This window comes from Halyomorpha halys, unplaced genomic scaffold (assembly GCF_000696795.3).
Source record: "Halyomorpha halys isolate HHAL.00 unplaced genomic scaffold, Hhal_1.1 Scaffold78.1, whole genome shotgun sequence".
Classification (NCBI taxonomy): domain Eukaryota; kingdom Metazoa; phylum Arthropoda; class Insecta; order Hemiptera; family Pentatomidae; genus Halyomorpha; species Halyomorpha halys.
This window is the reverse complement of record NW_027108467.1, coordinates 153224-174460: the sequence shown is the minus strand read 5'-3', so window position 1 is coordinate 174460 and position 21237 is coordinate 153224. Positions and strand designations below refer to the sequence as shown.

General features: G+C 35.9%; 1 protein-coding gene across 1 annotated transcript in view; it reads right to left on the bottom strand.

Moving 5' to 3' along the window:
- LOC106692931 (cytochrome P450 4c21) overlaps window positions 1–21237 on the bottom strand; it is a 55213-nt gene that overhangs the window by 14295 nt on the left and 19681 nt on the right. Inside the window, exons 4-9 of the mRNA XM_014439194.3 lie at window positions 19457–19547; window positions 6703–6888; window positions 6555–6618; window positions 4963–5080; window positions 4826–4877; window positions 1530–1624 (exon numbers count right to left, since the gene is read on the bottom strand). Of these exons, the coding sequence (XP_014294680.1) occupies window positions 1530–1624; window positions 4826–4877; window positions 4963–5080; window positions 6555–6618; window positions 6703–6888; window positions 19457–19547 (606 nt within the window). The remainder of the gene's footprint in view (window positions 1–1529; window positions 1625–4825; window positions 4878–4962; window positions 5081–6554; window positions 6619–6702; window positions 6889–19456; window positions 19548–21237) is intronic.

Below are 21237 nucleotides of genomic sequence, written 5' to 3'. Positions count from 1 at the left end.
GGTCCCGTGGAGAGGAATGAACAGGTGTAGGGCGGTGGTTTTAGTGGGTAAAAATCCCACACACGGATAGGTACGGGCCTATCCGTGTCTTTTGAAGATTTCCACCGACCCTCGTAAAAAAAAAAAAAAAAAAACACACACACACACACACACACACACACACACACTTTTTTTCATTGTTCTCTTTGAATTATGACCAGTAACGGATTAGTGAGAAAAGACGTTCTGAATCTAGAGAATATGAATCAAATCAATCAACCTCAAGCTGCAGTCAACCAAGCTTTAGCAGCTGCCAGCCCACCTCCACAGGTGATGCAACCATTACCAGAAGTCTCTTTAGCGCAATTTCATGCCACGACGCTAGAATGGATAAAGGTCCGTACGGCAATTGCCCAGGACCTGAGAAAGGCGGTAGAGCTCACTCTACGGTCAACCACTGTCCCTATACCAATTTTCCCCTCAATGTCACGTACACCCTCGTTATGTCGTGCCACACGTATGGCTTTCTCCTTTTCGATTCTCTCCTTCACCTTATCCAACGTTTTTCCCAATGCCATCCCGTTATCGACGATCTCCTCTCCGTCGATCACCGTGTTTCTATAATCGCGTTTGCGCCCTCTATGTCCGAACACAATTTCAAATGAAGCGAATCCCGTTACCGTATGCACGGAGTGGTTATAGGCTACTATAGCTCTTATCATAGCCTCGTCTGGTTCCAGGCACTTATCTAGCTGGGAGCTTGCGAGTGAAGTGATCGCTTAACGTACCGTGTAGCCTCTCTATAACCCCCTCTGTTCTTAGAGTGTCATGGGGTGTTTAGACCACCTTATCTCCAAAGCCTTAATTTCTTCCCTGACATTGGCGTTATCGAACTCCCGCCCCGGATCAGACGATATCATTTCCGGTACTCCATAGAACTGGAACCAGAAACATCTTTGCTAAAGAGGTCAATCACTGTAACCCACTTGGGCGGTTGCTGTACGAACTTTTATCCACTCAGTATTGTGGCGTGGGCTCCCGCAAGAGAAACTTCCGGTAGTGGGGCAAGCTCCGGGGGATGGAGGAGTCACCTCCATGGGAGGTGGGTTCTGCACCCCATTTTCATTTAAAGCTTCTAGGTTCATGACCGCTTTTCTGACGATACTGTTGGCAGCCATTATTTAAAAAAAAGTGAGAGAATAGGAAAAAAAAATTGAAAGCTGAGAAAAGTACGATAAAAAATTCTTCTTTAAAGCAAATATTAATCCGGTATCTAAAGTTCACCAGTTGTGTCGAAAGAAAATGTCAAAAAAAGAGAAGAAGGAATCAGATCTAACACGCTAGAACAGCTGTAACATACTGGCTTTATTGGGTTCAATACATCTATTTATATACATTCCATCAGCTGACCTTCTTAGTCAGCTGACATCGAAGTAACAGCTGACTCAGATCGTAACTTATACATATATATAAATTATATGGAGACATCGTATTAACACATGAAATCTTATATTTCTAGGGGTTAATTATATGAAAATGTTAATACATACAGCTAAGAACATTTCCTGGAACTCATTCATTAGTGTGGTGTCACTTCCATTATTTTTTCTATTTCTTTTTGTTATTAGAACTGATAGACACGGTTCTTAAAAAAAAAAAAAAAAAAATTAAAAGATTATTGAAAAATAGTTCAAATAAGTTATTATCTAAATCAAGCATTACATACTATGGTTATAAACCGAATCGGGCCTGTGGTTCTTTCATGTAACTCCAGGTTTATACAAATAGGAACAAAGAAATGAAATATTTATAAGAAATAGATGCAAAATGACGGAATAATTTAATGTACGCTGTATTAGGACAAAGGATGTACAAGGCTTAGCTACCGCTACTATTAGTTTGTCTATAATTTAAGTAATCAAAGCCAGATCTGTTATGAGCCAACTTGAGGCGACCAAGCAACCGAGACGTAAACAATAAGTGCATGAAGTGCACCTTCATCTTAATGCCAGGCTTAAGATCTACACATTAGAATACTGATTAGGTTGCTAAGAGTGGACGGTATTTGAAAAAAATTGGCATTAATTGAGATAAATCAATTGAATAATTTTTAAAACATGTTTGAAGGGGACAACGGAAAGAAAAGGTTTTCTGATTAGAATAGGTTAATACATTTTGATCGATTTGGTCTATAGAAATTCCAGATGTGGATTATTTTAATCATTCAGGATTACAATAGAATCTTCTGATCCACTAAAAGCTAATTTTCTATACGCAGCATTTCCCGGTAGCGTTTTCAAGACCAGAAGTACCACAAAGTTGACAAACCGAAGTGTGACAATCCTAGGGATTGACCTCCTTTGTGAGTGATAACATACATTAGTAGTTTCGGATTTACACATCCGAGATGTATTTTTTTTTTCAGTCTCATTTCGGTGCTCCCTCAATGTGAAATCCACAGCGTGAATAACATAACGCAACCTGACGTCACAAGCTCATATATGTCTCTCCATTGCCTGGTCACGTGCTCGACCACTAATGATGCCTTACTGGCCAGCGTTAGATAAAATGTCGCACGTAGATCGATGGGAGTGGCTGTGATCATCAACCCAGTGCACTCGGAGTTGTTTGTATAACTGCGGATTGGCAGTGAGAAGACAAGCGTAGCTGCAGTGAGAATCCTTCTCAAATAAAAATTTGTTTTTCTGCTCGTATGAAACCCAAATCATAATTGCTGTCGCTTACTTGTCTCCCTTCAGAGATTTGTATATTTTTATTGTTCTATAAACAATTATATATGTGTGCTAACCATAAAAATATGCTAAAAAAATAAATAAAAGGCTCCCGATCATAAGGAACTTACCGAGCCTTTAAGCCCTCTGTACTTTCGTAAGGACCTACAATGAATACCCGCCCGATTGATTACCCGCTAAACTAAGCAAATACCTTACAGAAGGAGTACATGTTCCTGTAAGGATCGTAAGCGAAAGCCTTACGGAGTGGGGTTCCTATAAATTGAGGATTTACGACGAATACCCGTAAAACTAGCCATTCTTCCTGTCAATACACCTCCTTGCCAACATACTAACCTAATGAGCATGCATTATCTGGGCCTTCTGATGTCAAGTATCTCACCTCTTGAATTGGCACCTACTCTTCGACGATGGGATTTGACACATCACCGTCATTGATTAAAAGACATACGACTTTCACGCTCTTGGTTATCCAATCATGAAGATCGTTCTATAGTTGTGGAGAGCTGTCGGTATTGGCAGTCATCATATAGTAATTTGGGGCTGTATTAAAATATTTGTTTATAAATATAGATGTTTTATATTAAATAGTCGAAGTGTTGAACAAACATGAACAGCAATATAAAACCTACTCCTAACACGAGAATACTAGTCAAACTTCCAGGTACAAAACAAGAATCACATTCTCACCGCATTAGATTCACACTCCTTTGCCTCCCCTCAACAGGTTTACACCCACTAAAAGTGTTATTCATATCGAAGTATGTAATAGTGGTATTCATATCTTTAGTTTAAAACGTTAAAGCTTGATAAATGTCAACTCATGTTAAATGGAGAAACGATTTCCTTCTTTTGCCATGTTAAAACGATATAACATATAACATGGTTGAGAGTATGAGCTGACAAACCAGCTGTCATCATTTTGCTTGTCGTATTAGGTTACTTGCTCGTAGTTTGTGTTTCTTTTTTTCTGGGTTAGTATTGTTTTAGATGTTTTTATATCTGATAAAGCAATGCATGACAATAATAATAATGTAATAACAGTTGTCAATTAGCTCATCTTGATTCTGTACCTCACAAGTTAGAAGAACTTATAAGTAAAAAAAAACATGAAGTTGTTGGAAGGAAAGGTTATAAAACAAGTTACTCAGAAAATCCGCTAGAAGCACTTATGCATTTAACATTTAACATGACTTTAAATAGAGCTGCTGACTATCCTTATAACATTTAACATGGTTAAACATTTTACATTTAACACAACATCATGAATAAACCTGCTGTACAGCATGAAGCTTTCGCACTAATATTGGTTCTATTCATTCCAAATTCGTTGAAATATTTCTCATAGACAACCCTCTCCTCTAGTTCTATGTTATTCTCTTATCCTCTATAATATAAATTTCTCTTTACGTAAGAGATAAGATCATTCAGATTCTAAAATGAGCTATAGGGTTGAACAGAGGTGTCGAAGGACACTATAGGAGGCCAAATGTATATAACAGTCTCAATATAGCAGTTGTATATAATATGTCATAAACTATGTATCTTCTATAGTCAATTAAATAAAGTAAAGTTTACTCTACTTACCCCATCCAATTGGATGAATCAGGTTACTGGCGAAAGAAGTTTAGAAGGAACTATTGGTGGCGTACACATAGTACCCAGTGTATCCGATAGAAACCTCTGTGCATTTTCTACGAGCAATACTATATAAATAATAACTGGGTTATAATTTTTCATACTGTTCTATGATACAAAAGGCATACATGATAAATGGAAATAATACTTTGTGTCGATAGGTTTTCGATTTTTGGCTTAGGTCATCTATAATGTTAGATGTAGACATACGTTCGGAGATGCATTGCCAAACTGCATCAATGTATAACTACAATTACAAACTATTCAGGCTCTTCTACATAACATTACGGTAATATTTGGACTTATCAGCGCCAATAAACAAATTAGGAATATTAATTATAGAAAAAAGTGTCTAAGACCAACTATTTATTTTTTATTAATTCATTAAGTCATTAGTAACAGATGTACCAATTCTTAATGCTCTAAACGTGCGTAAATGAAATGGCTGTTCTTACCGGGAAGAGGAGACGGGTTGGACATCACCGCATTATTTACCATTTTCAGAATCTAAATCAACATAAAATATATTAAATAAAGGCACTCATTATTTAATTATTTATTTATGATGCATAATTAATAATAATATATTTACCAGTTTTCGCAATTTGGAGAATTCCCAACTGACTAGAAAATCTAAAGGTCGTATTATAGCCAATATATAACCTATTAATTTCGGGGTGGCCATAGTAATTGATGCTATATCAACAAACCTGAAAACAAGTGATATTGTTTAATAGTTTATTTTTTAGTTATTTTACACCATCACCTTTATATCCCTTTGTCCTTGTAGGTATGAGGCTACAAAATTCCATGTGAATCTTTCTTATCATCCTAATCCTTTGGTTCAATCCTTATCCAGTTCCCCACATCTCTTCAATCAACCTCGAAGGTTGAAACGGCTGTGGCCAAAAGACTGACTTATTCTAAAATAAAAATCGACAATTGGAGTTCTTGCAATGGTCAGATACTCCACTCATTTATGGCAATGCTTATGGGCGCCATTATCGAGGCTGCAAGTATTACGCCGAAGCCGAGAGTGCGTCCGATCCCATGGTGGACGCCGGCTTTGACGTAGTTAAAAAGAGAATACTAAGAGCTTGGCGTAGGTACGCCTAGTGCAGAGACTAGGAATGTTAAGATAAGGGTCACATTCCAAGAAATTAAAGGAATATGACTTGAGACTGTTGTACAAGGGAAGTGGCAAGGATATGGAAACGCCAAAAGCCTATCGACCTATATGCCTAGTCCCCAGTAGCTAGTAAGGTTCTGGACCACATCATCGCCCACAGCCTTAGACCAATCCTAAGTGCTGCAAGCCATCCACGGCAATTCTGCTCGACCCGTGGAAAGGGAACTACGGATGTGCTGTTGAAAGTGTGTAAAGACGTGGAGAAGAGGGCGAAGAAACACGTCTTATTGATCCTGTTTGACATGTCCTCTGCCTTCATGTATGGTGGCTACCAATATCCACACCATACTCATAAGATCTTCCACGGACAGGGATTATCCTATCACCCTCGATATCGAAGGAGAGAGTGTTAAACCAGATGAAGAGGTAGCATCTCTTTTTGAGTGGATAAGAAGTCGATTTGATGCTACTCCTCACCTTGTGTATTTAAAGGTAGAGGTGACCATATCACTCAATGGATTAAGCTGGATGGGGGGGGGGGGGGCGTTTTGGGGGGCCTCATTTACAGTGCTACGATGACCATATATAAAGGTATGATCCTAGGTAGTTTTTTTTTCATTTATTTGTTTTCTTATTTTATTTTATTTTTAATTTTAGTATGAATGTGATCTGTTATTACTATTACTTATTGGCCAACAACGTAGGGGCAGATTGTAATATTTATTAATAAATAAATTCTTTTTGAATGAGGTATATATTTGAGATACATGAGGAATTGGTATTGTCCCGCACAAGGAAAAAGTTTAGTTCTCTTACAGATGGAAAAATAATAGTTCGAGAAAACATAAAAAATGTATTAAAAAGTTTTTAGTTCAAAAGAGTATGTTTCTGTAATTATAGTGACCTTGTGTATTATAAATAAACAATAATCAAAACCATAACAGTAAAAGTGATAATATGAAATTTAATAGTGTTTTCTTAGAAGATAAAAGAAATTAAGCAATTCACAACTCATATTTGAAACAACTAATCTGGAATCTGAATTTATATCTTACAGCATCATTATTTTCGTAACCATGGGATGCTCCACTATATTGGTTTCAAACCCAAAAAGAGTTTCTGAAAAAGAGGAACAGAGTTAGATAAGTTTTTTATAGTTTGTTACAATATAGTTCACAGGCTATGGTTAAATAAATAATTTACTCATAGTAACGCCGTTTATTGCTTGAATAGTTGTATGATGTGCATCCACATTTGGTGAAGCCAACATCAAATCGACCAGTTTATCGGCGCTTTTCACGAAACTATTGAAATATTCACTGTCTACGTGTGATTTTTTCAAACATGTAATGTGCTCCTTTCTCTTCGTTTTCCATAATTCATCGGCTTCTATGACAGAAGAAAGTTATTCTAATTAGGGTGTATTTGATAGAGTAGTTTGTAAGAAGGAGTCTTTTCCTCATTTAAAGTAAAGGTTTTATTATGTCAGACGTATATTGAGCAATTAAAAGAAACGTTGTTTGGATACTCAATAGATTGATGCAGTTGTAATGAGAGGAACAAATAATTCAACCCACAATCCACTAGAGCGCATCACCTCAAGCCTCAACTAAGCTCTGAAATTTATATATTATTGTATCTTATAAAAGAAATATTGTTATTTTTACATATTATTAATTTTTGTACATATTGCTTCGCGATGTCGATAAAATAATAAATAAACGATGCCAAAATAACGCACTGAATAATACACTAGGCCTATAAATAAGGGTCTTAAAGAACCCATAATAGATCAGAGAAGATCATTGATCCACAGCCTCTGCTTGAGACAGTTTCGGTAGCACACTACAGAAGATATGTCGAGGGGCATCTCTGGAAAGACGTACTATCCCCGTACTCCATCCCCCCTTCCTGTGAGGTGGCAGGGCAGGAAAGGTTCCAAAAATCCTATTAACATCACCTCATAGCTCCATCTTCTGATGCACCCCAACCCCCTCCCTCACACTTCTGACTGTTTTCTTATTATTTCACCATTATCTATCGTCTTTATTAATTAATGTTTTTTTTTTATCTTATATGCGATACCACACGAGGAGGCCCCTCACCTCAGGACTTAAAACAGCTCCTTTTTAGAATGGGTTGCTCATATATGATATTAAACATAACAGGTAACCTTAAAATACCAAAGGTAGTAAAAGGTAAGACACAACACGAATTACTTTTCTTTTTCACAGTAATGCACTTACTAATTCATTTTTTATTTCTGTTTTAGAGGGTTCGGAAAAAAACAGTTTATAGCCGACAATGATTTCTGAATGGTTGTTATTTTTTTGTTCACCCTTGACATGATCTCTCTACTCTACCAGTTGTCCCTTCGTAAGCACCGGTGGCTAGCTATCATCCGGGCTTACGTACCACCTTTGCCTCTGTCGGAATAGTACCCGGCAGGACAAAGGCACCTTCCTGCATGACTCTGGAGGCTAGCAACCCTTTATGTCTTCATTCCTCCCTCGTGTTTATCGGAATAGTACCCGGTAGGTTACGAGGTTACCATCCTCCGAGGTATACCGGATGTCACTCGTTAGTCTCATCCTATCTTCCTTGTCAACTACCTTACCTTTATAAACCGAACACGCATTATCGAGACCTTCTGGGCAAGTAGGGTAATGAAGAAGATAACCCACCTCTACACAGTCATGAAGATAACCCACCTCTACACAGTCATGAAGATAACCCGCCTCTACACAGTCATGAAGATAACCCACCTCTACACAGTCATGAAGATAACCCACCTCTACACAGTCATGAAGATAACCCACCTCTACACAGTCATGAAGATAACCCACCTCTACACAGTCATTCGCTACCCAACTGGCATTTACAATCACTGATTGACTGAATCGAGGTAATAGCCCAAGGTTGCGCAATCACACGTGCTCTAGCTAAAATTCAAAACTCCATACCCTCTACTACAACTATATCTGACCATGCTTCGTCCTAATTATCTCAAAACCCTATATTTGATGGTCCTAACCCCTTCGGTCTAGATTAGGGTTTATACAAAAACCGATATTTTAGAAAATCGGTTTTCGAATAGTAATTTTTCCAGAAAACCGGTTTTAACCGGTTTCGAATTTTTATAAAAAAATTTAACAGAAAATTTAGAATGATTAAAAGCAGTTTTTGACTGAAATTATTTACTGTTCAATTTTATTGATAGTAAAGTTTTTTTATGCAATTAGTAGAAGAAAGAAATAATAGTTGATCTTGGTCAACTAAATTACTTTAAATAACTTTAAAAACAATTATTCATTGTTTATGCATAATTTTCACATGTAAGGATGTAAATATTTTTATAATAGTGAAACGAGTTATGCAGCAAAGGGTTCAAATAAATAGAAAGAATATATTTTCATATTTTTATAATAACCATATTATTTTTTTACAAAAAAACAATGTTATTAGATACATATGGATACTTATTAAAAACAATTAGAAAATATATAGCTGTGTTTTATATAATGTAATTTATAATCAAAGCCGAAAGGCAAGAGTAAATAATGTTTATGCATACATACTAATTAAAATCAATTTTAGTTTTAAAGACAATTAAGCAAAGGACCGAGTATTTTCTATTTCGGCCAATTTCAATACAAATTTAAATATTCTATTTATTTTTTTGTTTAATGAAATATGATTTCAGAAAACAGAGGACGTTTATCGATTTGCTATTTAGCCGTATCCTTAGTTTATTCACAAAATTCCCCGAAATAGAAAATACCTTCTCACTTGCAACCGAACTAGGCTTAATCGTTTTTAAAGCCTGATATAATAATTCTAAATTTTTTGTCCTTTTATTTGTGGCTTCCAGGGCCAAAAACTCCTTTCTTAGAGTTTGAGTAGAGGAAGTCACTTCTCCCGGTTCCTTTGAATATTTATTAATTGCCACTTCCATAGCATGTTTCAATAAAACATTAACTGCCTCTTGAATATCGCTTTCATCAAGTTTTTGAATATCACATTCTTCCCCTGTAGAGTAATCTTTATATAATCTTGATAATATTTGTCCGGATAACTTAATAATGTCACTTTTCGTTGCTAATGGAAAGAATTTATTAGAAGATTTCGTTAAAACAGTTTGAGAATTTTGTAAATAAAGGATAAGTGTAACTAATACTGTATCTCTCTTTTCTTCAATCCGTGCCTTTATAGCGTGTAATTATTTCTGACTAATTTCGGATTTCAAATTTTGTAGTTCACCGAGAACTTTTTTGAAAACCGATGTTTTCTACTAAAAAACCGGTTTTCGAATTTCATAATTTTCTCCAAAAAACCCTAGTCTAGATTAACTTCCGGGGTAGTATGATATTACAATATTACAACTGAGACTTATACTAAAAATACAAGTAAATATTCCAAACACTAGTACAAGGAGCTACTTGTAGAAACAGGATTGCTTGAAATATTTTACTTGTAATTTAAATTTTATACTTTTAGCTTGTACTTTCTTATCATAAAACTAAATCGTATATTTTTATTTACATCATCCAATAAGAACCGTCCACAGTTTCAGTGTTATTATGCTTTAATCTTTTCTGATAATGATGTCACTTTTCCCTCCAATATTAAAATTGCTCCCTGCACTAGGATAATAAAGCAATCTACAATCCTTTTGAGTTGTCTTAAAAGTTTTTATTATTTCATTGCTAAGACATTAATACTATTGTAAATTGTAAATCAATCCAATATTTCCAATTGCATTATTTTGTATTGATATTCCAGAATTGCCCCACTTTAAATTACGTTTTGAAATCAGGCAACCCTTTAATTATACCACTAATGTTGGATTAGTGAATTGGAAGCTACTTAAGGGTTTGAATATAATATTGTAAGGAAATGTGTGAAATATTTACGGTATTTTTCAATACTTTCTCACTTGCAACTCTAGTCCATACAACTTTTGAAAAACACCTCTAAGTGATGACAATTTAATCTTTATAACCTTTCTTGTTTCCTTTTAAATATTCGAGGTATTAACAGCTTGGTGGTTTCACGCACTACCAATGATATTAATATGTAGCCTTCTCTTATTTGACTCGTACTTTTTAGAACTATCCATCATCTGACGAAACTACAGGAGCAAAAAAGCCAGAAATAAAAAAAGAACGATAAAGAGGCAACCGCGATGTACCGAAGCGTAAGAATGAACATACTTCATTGCAAAGACCACAAACTGACTACACATTCACGTCTTTTGAACCGCCAACCGTGACTGAATACATCTCATATTGACTCTTGAATTTATTTTATACCTCCAGTATTGCACTAATCTACCATTAACCAGTAAACAGACTCAGTTTAGGCTGGGGATGACTAAGTTATTTAATCCATTCAAAAAGACTGGTAAGCCCCGTCACCAAAGGACAGAAATTTATTTTTTTTAATTCGTCGTTGATTTCAAAATAAATGAAGTTTAAACACTTACAGCACTATGACCTCACAGAAGACCCACCAACAGACCAAGACTATTACCACACGCCATAGTATCGGATGTCTGGGACTCTTTCAACCAGTACCTGTTAAGAACTTAGTAATCATGACATTACCATAAAGGTACTCAATAACCCCACGACTATCACAAAGCTATACAGGAGACCAACTTTATTTCTATGGTAATTCATCAGTTCCCAATATCTTAACAAGAATACCGTATACGAATAACGTATGAATGGTTTTTGGTTAACTGAAGAAAATATTACTGTCTCTTGTAATTATATTACATTAGTCATATTACTGACCCTTATAGTTATATTACATTATTGTCATATTACTGACCCTTATAGTTATATTAGCTTATAGTTGTATTACTGACCTAGTTTCTACAGTCACCTTTCTCATCTTCAGCATCACTCATTTATTTAGCCCAACCATATATTTCTACAACTTTCTGACCGTTCTCATAGTTTTTTATTTCACAGTAATTTTATTATTTTTTAAATGATTTTATTTATTGATAAAGATATTACAATCTGCCACACAGTTGTGGGAAATTGGTAATAGTGATGAGCCATCACATTCGTACTAAAATAAAATAAGAATGAAAAATAAATAACTAAATGAAATAAAAAAAAAGAACATAAAAATAAATAAAATCTCTCTTAAAATACTTACAAACAGGAGGATAAAGAAAATGAACTTAATCAAAATATTTCATATCCTATATAATATCATGAAAAAATAAATAAATAAAATAAAATAATAGTATTCTCTAATCACATTTACACTATAATAAACAATGTTTTCACAATCGATCTGAGGATCCCTGAGCCCACTCTATCCCCCACGTGTGAGGGGTAGAGCAGAGATCATTAGATCCCAGTGCATCCCTTTCGTTGCATCACTGGTAATGAGCCATTGGAGGCTGAGCAAGTGCGCTAAAGCCTCAAACAATCAACTTGAGGGAAATTTGGCCAGAACTCCAATTGTCCATTTTTATTTTACAATAAGTCTCTTGACCACTGCCGTTTCAACCTTCGAGGTATATAGTAGGGATGGGTGGAACTTGATAAGGATTGAACCAAAGGATTAGGATGGTTAGAAAGGTTTATGTGGAATTTTGAGAATTTGGTTGGTATGAGGTCAAGGACAAAAGGGATATGAAAGTCATGGTGTAGTGTTATGTTGGAAACGTAAATGAGTGGATTAACTATGGTTCTATGGATTTTGGATTGAAAGGATTGGATACGTTTGATGTTCGACGGTTTAGCTGTTCCCCGAAGTTTAAGTCCGTAGCTCCAGATAGGTCTGAGTATAGGCTTATAAATTAGAAGTTTGTTTTCTTGTGAGAGACGAGAGGTCCAGCTGAGCGGTCGGTATAGTTGGCTGAATCGTCTGTTGAGTTCGTGTCTTTTAAGTATAGTATGTTGCTTTCTGGTGAGTCTTTTGTCTAAGATGAATCCAAGATATCGCACAATGTCGGATCTGGATAGAGGAATATTATTAAATATTATTACCTGTTTAAAAACAGATGGGCAGAAGCTGCGGCGGAAGGTGAAAGTCACATGGGTGCATTTTGATTCGTTGAATTTTATCCGCCATTGTTGAATCCGGGCGAGGTGTGTTTGGAGATTGGATGAGGTTGTTATAGGATCAAGATGGATAGGATTGCTGTATCATCGGCAAATGTTGCCAGGAACGTGTAAGGATTGATGAGAAAGTCAGCAGTGAAGAGGATGTAAAGGACAGGACCCAAGACACTGCCTTGGGGAACTCCTGCCTCGATCGGGTAGATATTCGAGTACTCAGAGCCACTGTGAACTCGAAAGGAGCGATTTGAGAGGTAGGAACGGATGATAAGGTATAAGGTATGGGGTAACATGGACTTGAGCTTGAAAAGCAATCCGCCATGCCATACCCGGTCAAAAGCTTGCGCTATGTCCAGAAAGGCACCCGATCAATATTGTTTCTTTTCAAGAGCTGAAGAGATAAAATCAATGACTCTGAGGCCTTGTTGAACTATAGAGTGCCTTGGGCTGAATCCGAATTGATGGGCAGGGAAACTTTGCGATTCAACTATGGATAGGATACGTTTTAGGAGGATTTTTTCAAAAAATTTTGTGAGGTAAGCTAATAGGTCTATAGGAAGTAGGATTATTAAGAGGGTTTCCTTCAGGAAATGACAGTAGTGCCACCATGTGCTGTTCCATCGGGATGGTCCGTTTGATAAATTTGGTACCGAGGTATGTTGATTAGTCGTCTCGTGGTAAGTGGAGTTTCAGTTATTGAGGCTACGTCCATATTTTTGTTGTGTAATAAGGCCGCTAGTTCGTTAACATGGTTTCGAACACCATTCGCATTCCAAAGGAGAATATAAAAACTTAAATGGTGCTATTTAATGATTTCTTGGCGGAGGAATAAGATTGAATACTAGATTTGTAAGCCATGTCTATTGTCAGTGAACAATGATCCTTACATTGTATCCCAAACCCTCCAATCCCACATCACCTCCCTCGAAGAATGGTGCCAAAACTGGAGGATTAAAATAAATTCCAATAAATCCCACCAAATCACATTTACCCTTCGACGTAAACCCATGACCTCTTCCCCTACAAAATCCTTTAATAATACCCTACTTATTCCTGTCGAACAGATCCGTTACTTAGGACTACATCTCGACAAATGACTGACATGGAATCCTCATACAAGATTAAAAAGACAAGAAACTGCTCGTAGATTCCGACTATTGCAACATTTACTAGACAAACGGTCTAAATTGCCAATCCATTACAAAAGACTGATCTACATGACTATTATAAGGCCTATCTGGACATACGGGGTTGAGCTTTGGGGCTCCACTAAACCATCAAATTCCTCCAGAATCCAATCCTTACAGTCCAAAATCCTTCGTAAAATCCTTAATGCTCCTTACTTTGTCACAAATCAAGTCATCCATCAGGACCTCAATAATCCTCCTAGGCGTCTGAAAAGAAGATGGCCTCGAGATCTTCTTCTCTAGAAATGCTATTGGAGTTCTATCATCGGGTAGATTCTCCACATGTTTTTATCATGTTACTATGTCACCTACAGCAAATTTACTTGTTGTATATATGTGTATACAGTTGTAAATATCAATAAATAAATTATTATAAAAAAAAAAAAAGATTTGTAAGTAAGGAGATGAGTGGAGTGATACGGGATCTAAATTCGAATAGGAAAGAAGTGAGGAGGTTTGTGAGATCAGTAGCGTTGGGGGGAGAGAGGAATACAGGGTATGTCGGATTTAATTAATCCGAATTTTCCGGCTCTTTTTTGAAATTGTATACAGTCGGGGTCGGGGGTCTCATTTTCTGATGCTCCCCCTTGCCGCGGATACCGGAAGACCCCGGAGACGCCACGACTGCAATGCCCCCCCAGCCTATGCACCATACAAGCTAGAACCTGGCCTACCCCTACCATCACAACAGAGTCGAAGACTTGCTGGCCAGCCACCGATCGAGACAGACCTGTCATTATTTCTGGCACCAAGCGAAGACACGTGTTTTTCACCATATCGCACATCGCACTCATTGACGAGGAAAGCGACTAGAAGACGTCACACATCAGATAAGCACATAATTTCCATTAGTCCTATGAGACCCCAATGCTCTGCCTGATAGTATCATACTAATGTCTTATATTATGATATATAATTAAGCTAATTTAGACTAACACACTAACACAGTTTGCCCTCTCAGGGATTTTATTTGGTCTAAAACAAAAATATATATGCATGTTATTCACCAGAAAAGGTCTCACAATCTCAACACCCTGAGTCGCCGGTTTTGTTTCTCTAGCCAATTAAGCGAAGTTAAAATGTGTGATAGTCGGCTTTTGTTTCTGCTAAGTATTTGATTATTTTTCTGTAGGTATCTGGTATTGATTTTTTTTTTTTTATCATGGATGCGACTTTGTCATAAATATGTACTTGGATTAACAATTTTATTCATTTGTTAGTAAAAAATATGAAAGTTTTTAATATTTTTGATAAATATTGGCGGTGGCTTGGGTTCTCTGGGAGTCTGATTCGCTTCCATTTTATCTACTGGTAAATTTGCTAATACGTCGTATTGATTTGGCGTGGAAAATGGCGATTCCTCGGTTGTGCTTGGATTAGAAGGGCCAGGTTGGGAGTCCATTTCATCAATTGTCAAGTGTCACAGATGGTGTATTTCTCATGGATTTTCGTGTTTTTTTTTTTGTTTAGCTGGAGAATTTCTGGGTGTATTTCCCAGGCTTCGAGATTTTTTAGTGCTATTTTTACTGGACATAACCATATGACAATATCTCATTTCATAGTGGTAACTCGAGACAAGAATAGAGATTTGTATGAAGAGAGGTTATACAATAGTATAATTTTAGTTTACGTGTTGACATATGTAATAATAGGCGGTCATACTTCAATGCCATGTTATTTCTAGTACGAGTCTACGGCTGCTGTTAGTATTAAGGAAGACATACACTTAAAAGTTTATAAATAAGCGACAACTCACCTATATTTTAGCTCTAATGGGAGTAGTATCACTTGTTATTACACTGACACTGTTTTTCACTACTGTTTTTACACTAGTTCACTGATGTGATGTAAAACTGACAGTTAACTAAGTAAAGTAAGAAAAGTACAATCTATTCAATTTTATTCTTTAAACTTTAATTTTATTTCATTTCTTCTTCCTTATTTTATCTTAAAAGTCTTTCATGTTTATTCATAGTGGGTGGTTACCGCTCCATTGTTTAACGTGTTTACTGCCCGCCCTCTATCGGTGAAGTTAAAATTTAATGAATCAGGATATCGGCTGGATAATGTAAGTCTTCCTTTCGTTTTTAATAAATCTTTCCTTTTTTGTTTCCCATTCTCCTTATTTCTTCTCCCTTGTTCCTTCTTTTCCATTTATTTTTCCAGACACTCTATTCATTTTGGCTTATTTTTTACTCATGTATATTACTGAGGCGAAGGCCAGTCTTATTGGTTCCAAGCGCCTCCTTCATACCCTCCCTTACTGTCCTCTACTATTCCTTAACAACCAACCGATTCACTTCTATCCTACAACAAAAAACCTTGGTGTGTTTGATCAACACCTCTCCTGGAATAACCATATTTCCCAAATCACACGCAAATCCGTAACTGTACTCAAACAATTCCTAAAATTCCGTAATTCCATTCCTCAGAACACTCGTCAGCTCCTAGTATCCTCTCTCGTCTTCCCCCACTTCGACTACGGATCCTTGGTGTATGGAGGGCTATCTGCAGGACTAGAGTTGAGACTGAAGAGACTCATGAAATGCTTTGTAAGATTATCTTTGGGTTCCCTAGGCGCTCTCAAGTCTCCCGCTGGTATTCCGAGTTGAAGTGGCTCTATCCAACCTCCCGAAGGCAATACCTCCTTGGTGTTTTTCTATTCCAAGTTCTTAACATCAAAAAACCTACCTATATCCTAGATCTCCTCACTCTTCGTTCATCCATCCACTCACTAAACACCAGATCCCATCCGAATGATTTATATATGCCCTCCTGTAGAACCTCCTTCTTTAGCAAATCCTTCGTCATACGTGCAACCTCCCTCTGGAATTCTCTTCCCATCTCCATTCGTCAGTCCTCATCCATTCTTTCCTTTAAACAACACCTATTCCTTCATTTATTGAATAACCAAACCTCCACATCTTTGTAATCAAATAAATAGGCATGTATTGATTGACATTATAAACAGTAGTAAAGCCAATATACCAATGTAATTTCATTTTACTATCTGAAAATTTGTAAATATTTGCCAGATAAAAATCTTAATATATAAACCATGTATTTATTCTTAGGGAACATATGCCCCAGAATAAAGTTATTTTTTCATTTCATTACTGTTTATTTTTTCTTTCATTGAAACAATTTTTTTTTCTTTCTCATTCTATCACCTATATCATTTTTCTTTCATACATTTCATTATGTTAATTTAAATTGTCTTTTATTATTTCAGACACTGTTTACCATTTTTCAACATTTCCACACTCATCTTCATCGCCTTTCATTATGTTTATTTTTTCAACATTTTTAATTTCTCATTATTTATTTTGTACAATTCTTACTTCTATAATATAATATTTCATCTTCTATTGTTATCAACCAATTACATTCTACTTCTATTGTTATTAATTAACTACTGATTAACTTAATTCATTGTTATATATATTTCAAAATTTGTTTGTTTATTATTTTCCTTTATTTTTTGTTTCTCAGAGGGGTTGTTATTATTTTTTTTTTACCTTAATGAAGGCCATAAATTTAGATCGAAACATCGGCACAAATAAATAGGTTTTTGTTTATTTGTGTTTTTTTTTTTCTGGCTGCACTCCTTACCATCTTCCCTTCATCCAATAATTAACACCTCATTATTAAGTTATAAGTTATTTCTAAAGCACCTTTGTATTTAGTATGTTATTACTATAAGTAAATGTGTGTTATTGTGTCTTCTTTTGTATGTTGCAATCCGTTACAAAAAGTGGAAAATGTAAATACGTAAATACGATGTTCTGCATTTTAATTCAGTAATTAAATAGGAAATTAAATTGAAACTCATCCTCTTTTACTTCTAATGTAATTAAGAATTGAATCGATACCATTGGGACATAGACCAGTTAATCTATAACCTTTCTCCACCCCATCAGACTGTCTTGGTTTCTTCGCCTCTCTAATCATCATAAATATGTCCTCTTCTGGGGCCCACCGTCCTCCTACAAATGCCTTCTTCATCCTTGATCATGCTCCAAGGTGTCTCTTCATCCGCTTGAATTCGATTGAGGATACTTCTTTTCACCCTGCAAACGGCTCCTGCCCTTAAAGCCTCCACATCCTCACTGTCAAGCTGGTTGTTAACGCCATAATATCTTTATACCTTGTAAATAATATTTAGTTAGTCTTAGTGTTTAATTTAATAACGGTTATTTTTAATTATATTAATTTTATCGGATTTAGTTATTTGAAAAGAAAAAAATATAATTATATTTGTGTGTTATAATGAGTAATAGAGACAGGTTGCTAGGGGCTGATAATTGTCGCTAAGAGGCGTCACCTAGCAACGGACCGACCATCTTAGTTTTCTATAGCAGTTCCGACTAATTAGTGGCCATGATAGCGCCTAAGCAGCCCTGTCTGCCATTATAATTTAATAGTTTGGACATTTTTAGCGAGTTAACCGTCATTACAGTTCGGAACCAGACCTTTTCTGTGTTTCCACTTTAATATCAGTTCCGGATAATTTGTGGCTATGAACGTGTGTAACCAGTCCTGTCTGCGTTCATTTTGTCGACTCGCCTAATACATTAATACAACTTTTGCATGTTTGGACTATCGATGAGCCACTACAACAACTCTGGACCATTGCAGCGATTTATTTGCAACAAGAGCTGCGACCTAAACATCTCGGCAGCACTCTTCCTCTGACCTTTCGGAGTGGAGCAACATTTCGTCGTGCAGTATTTATTTTATATATTTATTTGTTTGTTTATTTTTAAATTAGTTTATTGTCATCTTCATAATTTATATAACTATTTTATTTTCATCTGAGAGGCCTTTTTATTTTTACTTGTATACATCATTAATCATCTTTTGTTTATTTTAGTTTTAGTTTTTAAAATGTTTAAATTGACTAAATATAGTTTTAATTCGAACCAGTTTGTCGTTTGTTCATTTTAAAGCTTTCCAACAAAAAGATATAGTTGATTTGAGGTGGCTTTAACACAGGTGTTCGAATGTCTTCGCATCTATTCGACCAATCTATCGGTCACCTCCTTTCAGAAAATGGATCTTTCTTAAGTCCTGGGCGATTTCCGTGCGGAATTTGATCCATTACAGCATCGTGGCATGAGCTTGCGCTAGTGATACTTCCGGTAGTGGCTGAATCTCTGCCGGAGGTGGGTTCCCTGTAGTTACAGGTTGGTCGACTGCTGCTGGAGGTGGGTTGTTGAAGTTCAGTTCCTCAAAGTTTAGAACTGCACCTCTCACTATTCCGCTATTGGCCATAATGTAGAGTGAACAAAGAATAAGAAATTTTTATTTTTTTTTTAGACTAAAAATTGTTTCGGTTTCCAAAGTTCCCGGGTTTCGGCACCACTTAAGTATCGTCGAGATATTATCATGACGCTTTTCCTTTTTTATATATCAAAAAAGCACTTCCTAATTCATTTCCACTGATGCAAAAAGCATGCGTAAATGTTCAAAAACCATCAATGTTTACCGTCCTTCTTTAATAAAATAAAAAAATAATCCTCAAAAATAAGTGATGTCTCAATTACAACGGAGTAGATTTTTTGTGATATTATATATTATACAAAATGATATAATTTTTTTTTTTTTAGTGGTATGATTCCTTATATAATAATTCGATACATTTTTCAAAGAAGATCATAAAATATACCCATTTCCAGTACTTACGGGTGGCGGCAAAAGGTCCATCCATGTAGGGATATAAACCTCCATACATGAAACCGGGTTTAACAGACAGATTTGGATGAAATCCTATATCCTAAACAATAGAAATATACAAAACAATAATTTTTTTATAGCAAATATAGTATTTACAAATTTAATCATAATATGTTGTACAAACTATAATACATCTATGTACGTACATAAATCGTTAAAAAATAAATAAAATAATTTATATAGTTAACTATCCATCTTTCTACTGTCCATTAAGCAAAATCCTATAAAAACTCTTACTAAAACGCCTCTATCCAATCCTTGATTCATATCATGTTATTCCTGACCACCAGTTTGTATTTAGAACATTCCATTCTACAATACAACAGTGTCATTGTGTGGTTGATGGCATATCCTCCATATTGGAGCGCGGTATGTACTGCACGGGAGTCTTCTTCGACGTTGACAAATCTTCCGATCGAGCCTGAAATCTATGAACTTCGTCAATTCCTTCCCTCTACATATTTCCTTTTAATCCGCTCCTACCTCTCTGAACCTTTAAAGTAAATTATATCCTAGCCTAATCATCTTTCTTTTCTCAGTCCGCCGGTGTTCCCCAAGGTACTCTTAGGTCCCATTCTCTATACGGTTTATACAGCTAATATCCCAATCCATCCTAACACAGTCCTAACAACATACGCTGATGACACATGTGCACTGTCTGTAAATAACGACCCTACTACTGCATCACAAACTCTATAGACACACATAACATCCATTGAAAAATGGTGTCAAAATAAATCTAACATTGGAGCATCAAAATATATCCTAACTAATTCCACCAGATCCTTTATGAATATCCCACTAACGCCTGTTGAACAGATTCGCTACTTAGGACATTATCTTGACAAGAGACTTTAAATCCCCATACAATACTGAAACAACAAAAAATTGGTTGTAGATTTCGATTACTACAACATCTATTTGACAACTTCCTATTCACTACTAAAAATTGGTATATATTATGATAATCAGACCAATATGGACATACGGAATTGAGCTTTGGGGTTCTAGCAAACCATCAAATTCCTCCCGTATCCAATCCTTACAATTCAAAATCTTCCGCAAAATCCTAGATGCTCCTTATTACGTCACAAATAAACTCATCAACAAAGACCTTAACATCCGTTTCGTTGTAGATTTGACCCGAATTAGATATGCCTCCTCCCATTCCAAACTCCTTACCCATCCTAACCCACTTAATCTCTCATCTTTAACAATCCCCGATAATCCTTCGAGGCGTCTGCAAAGAAGATGGCCACGGAACTATCTAATTTAAATCAATGTTTAAAGTTCCATCATCGGGTGGTTCTATCCCAAGATTACCAAGTGTTTGAAACATTTCTCATACTTACTTGTTGTATCTTTTTTTTCTTCTTTTTTTTAAAGTTGTATATTACAATAAATAAATTATTAAAAAATATATATTACATGTTTTCCATATATGCGTAAATGGTTGCGTAAATGTTTAGGGATTCGATTTATCGATTGTGTTTTATTTGTGATAAATTTATGATTATCTTATTTTTATATCGATTCCCTTCACTCTTTATAACAAGCACCTACCCTACACGGAGATACTTCTTGGGCAGCTGCCACCAAGTCAGTCATTGATGGCAAGCTTCATTCTCCCTACCAGTCTTCTTCTTTACTGGAACAACAATCTTTATATCAGTTTATATCGATTCTCTCCACTCTTTATAACAAGCACCTGCCCTACATGGAGGTATTCC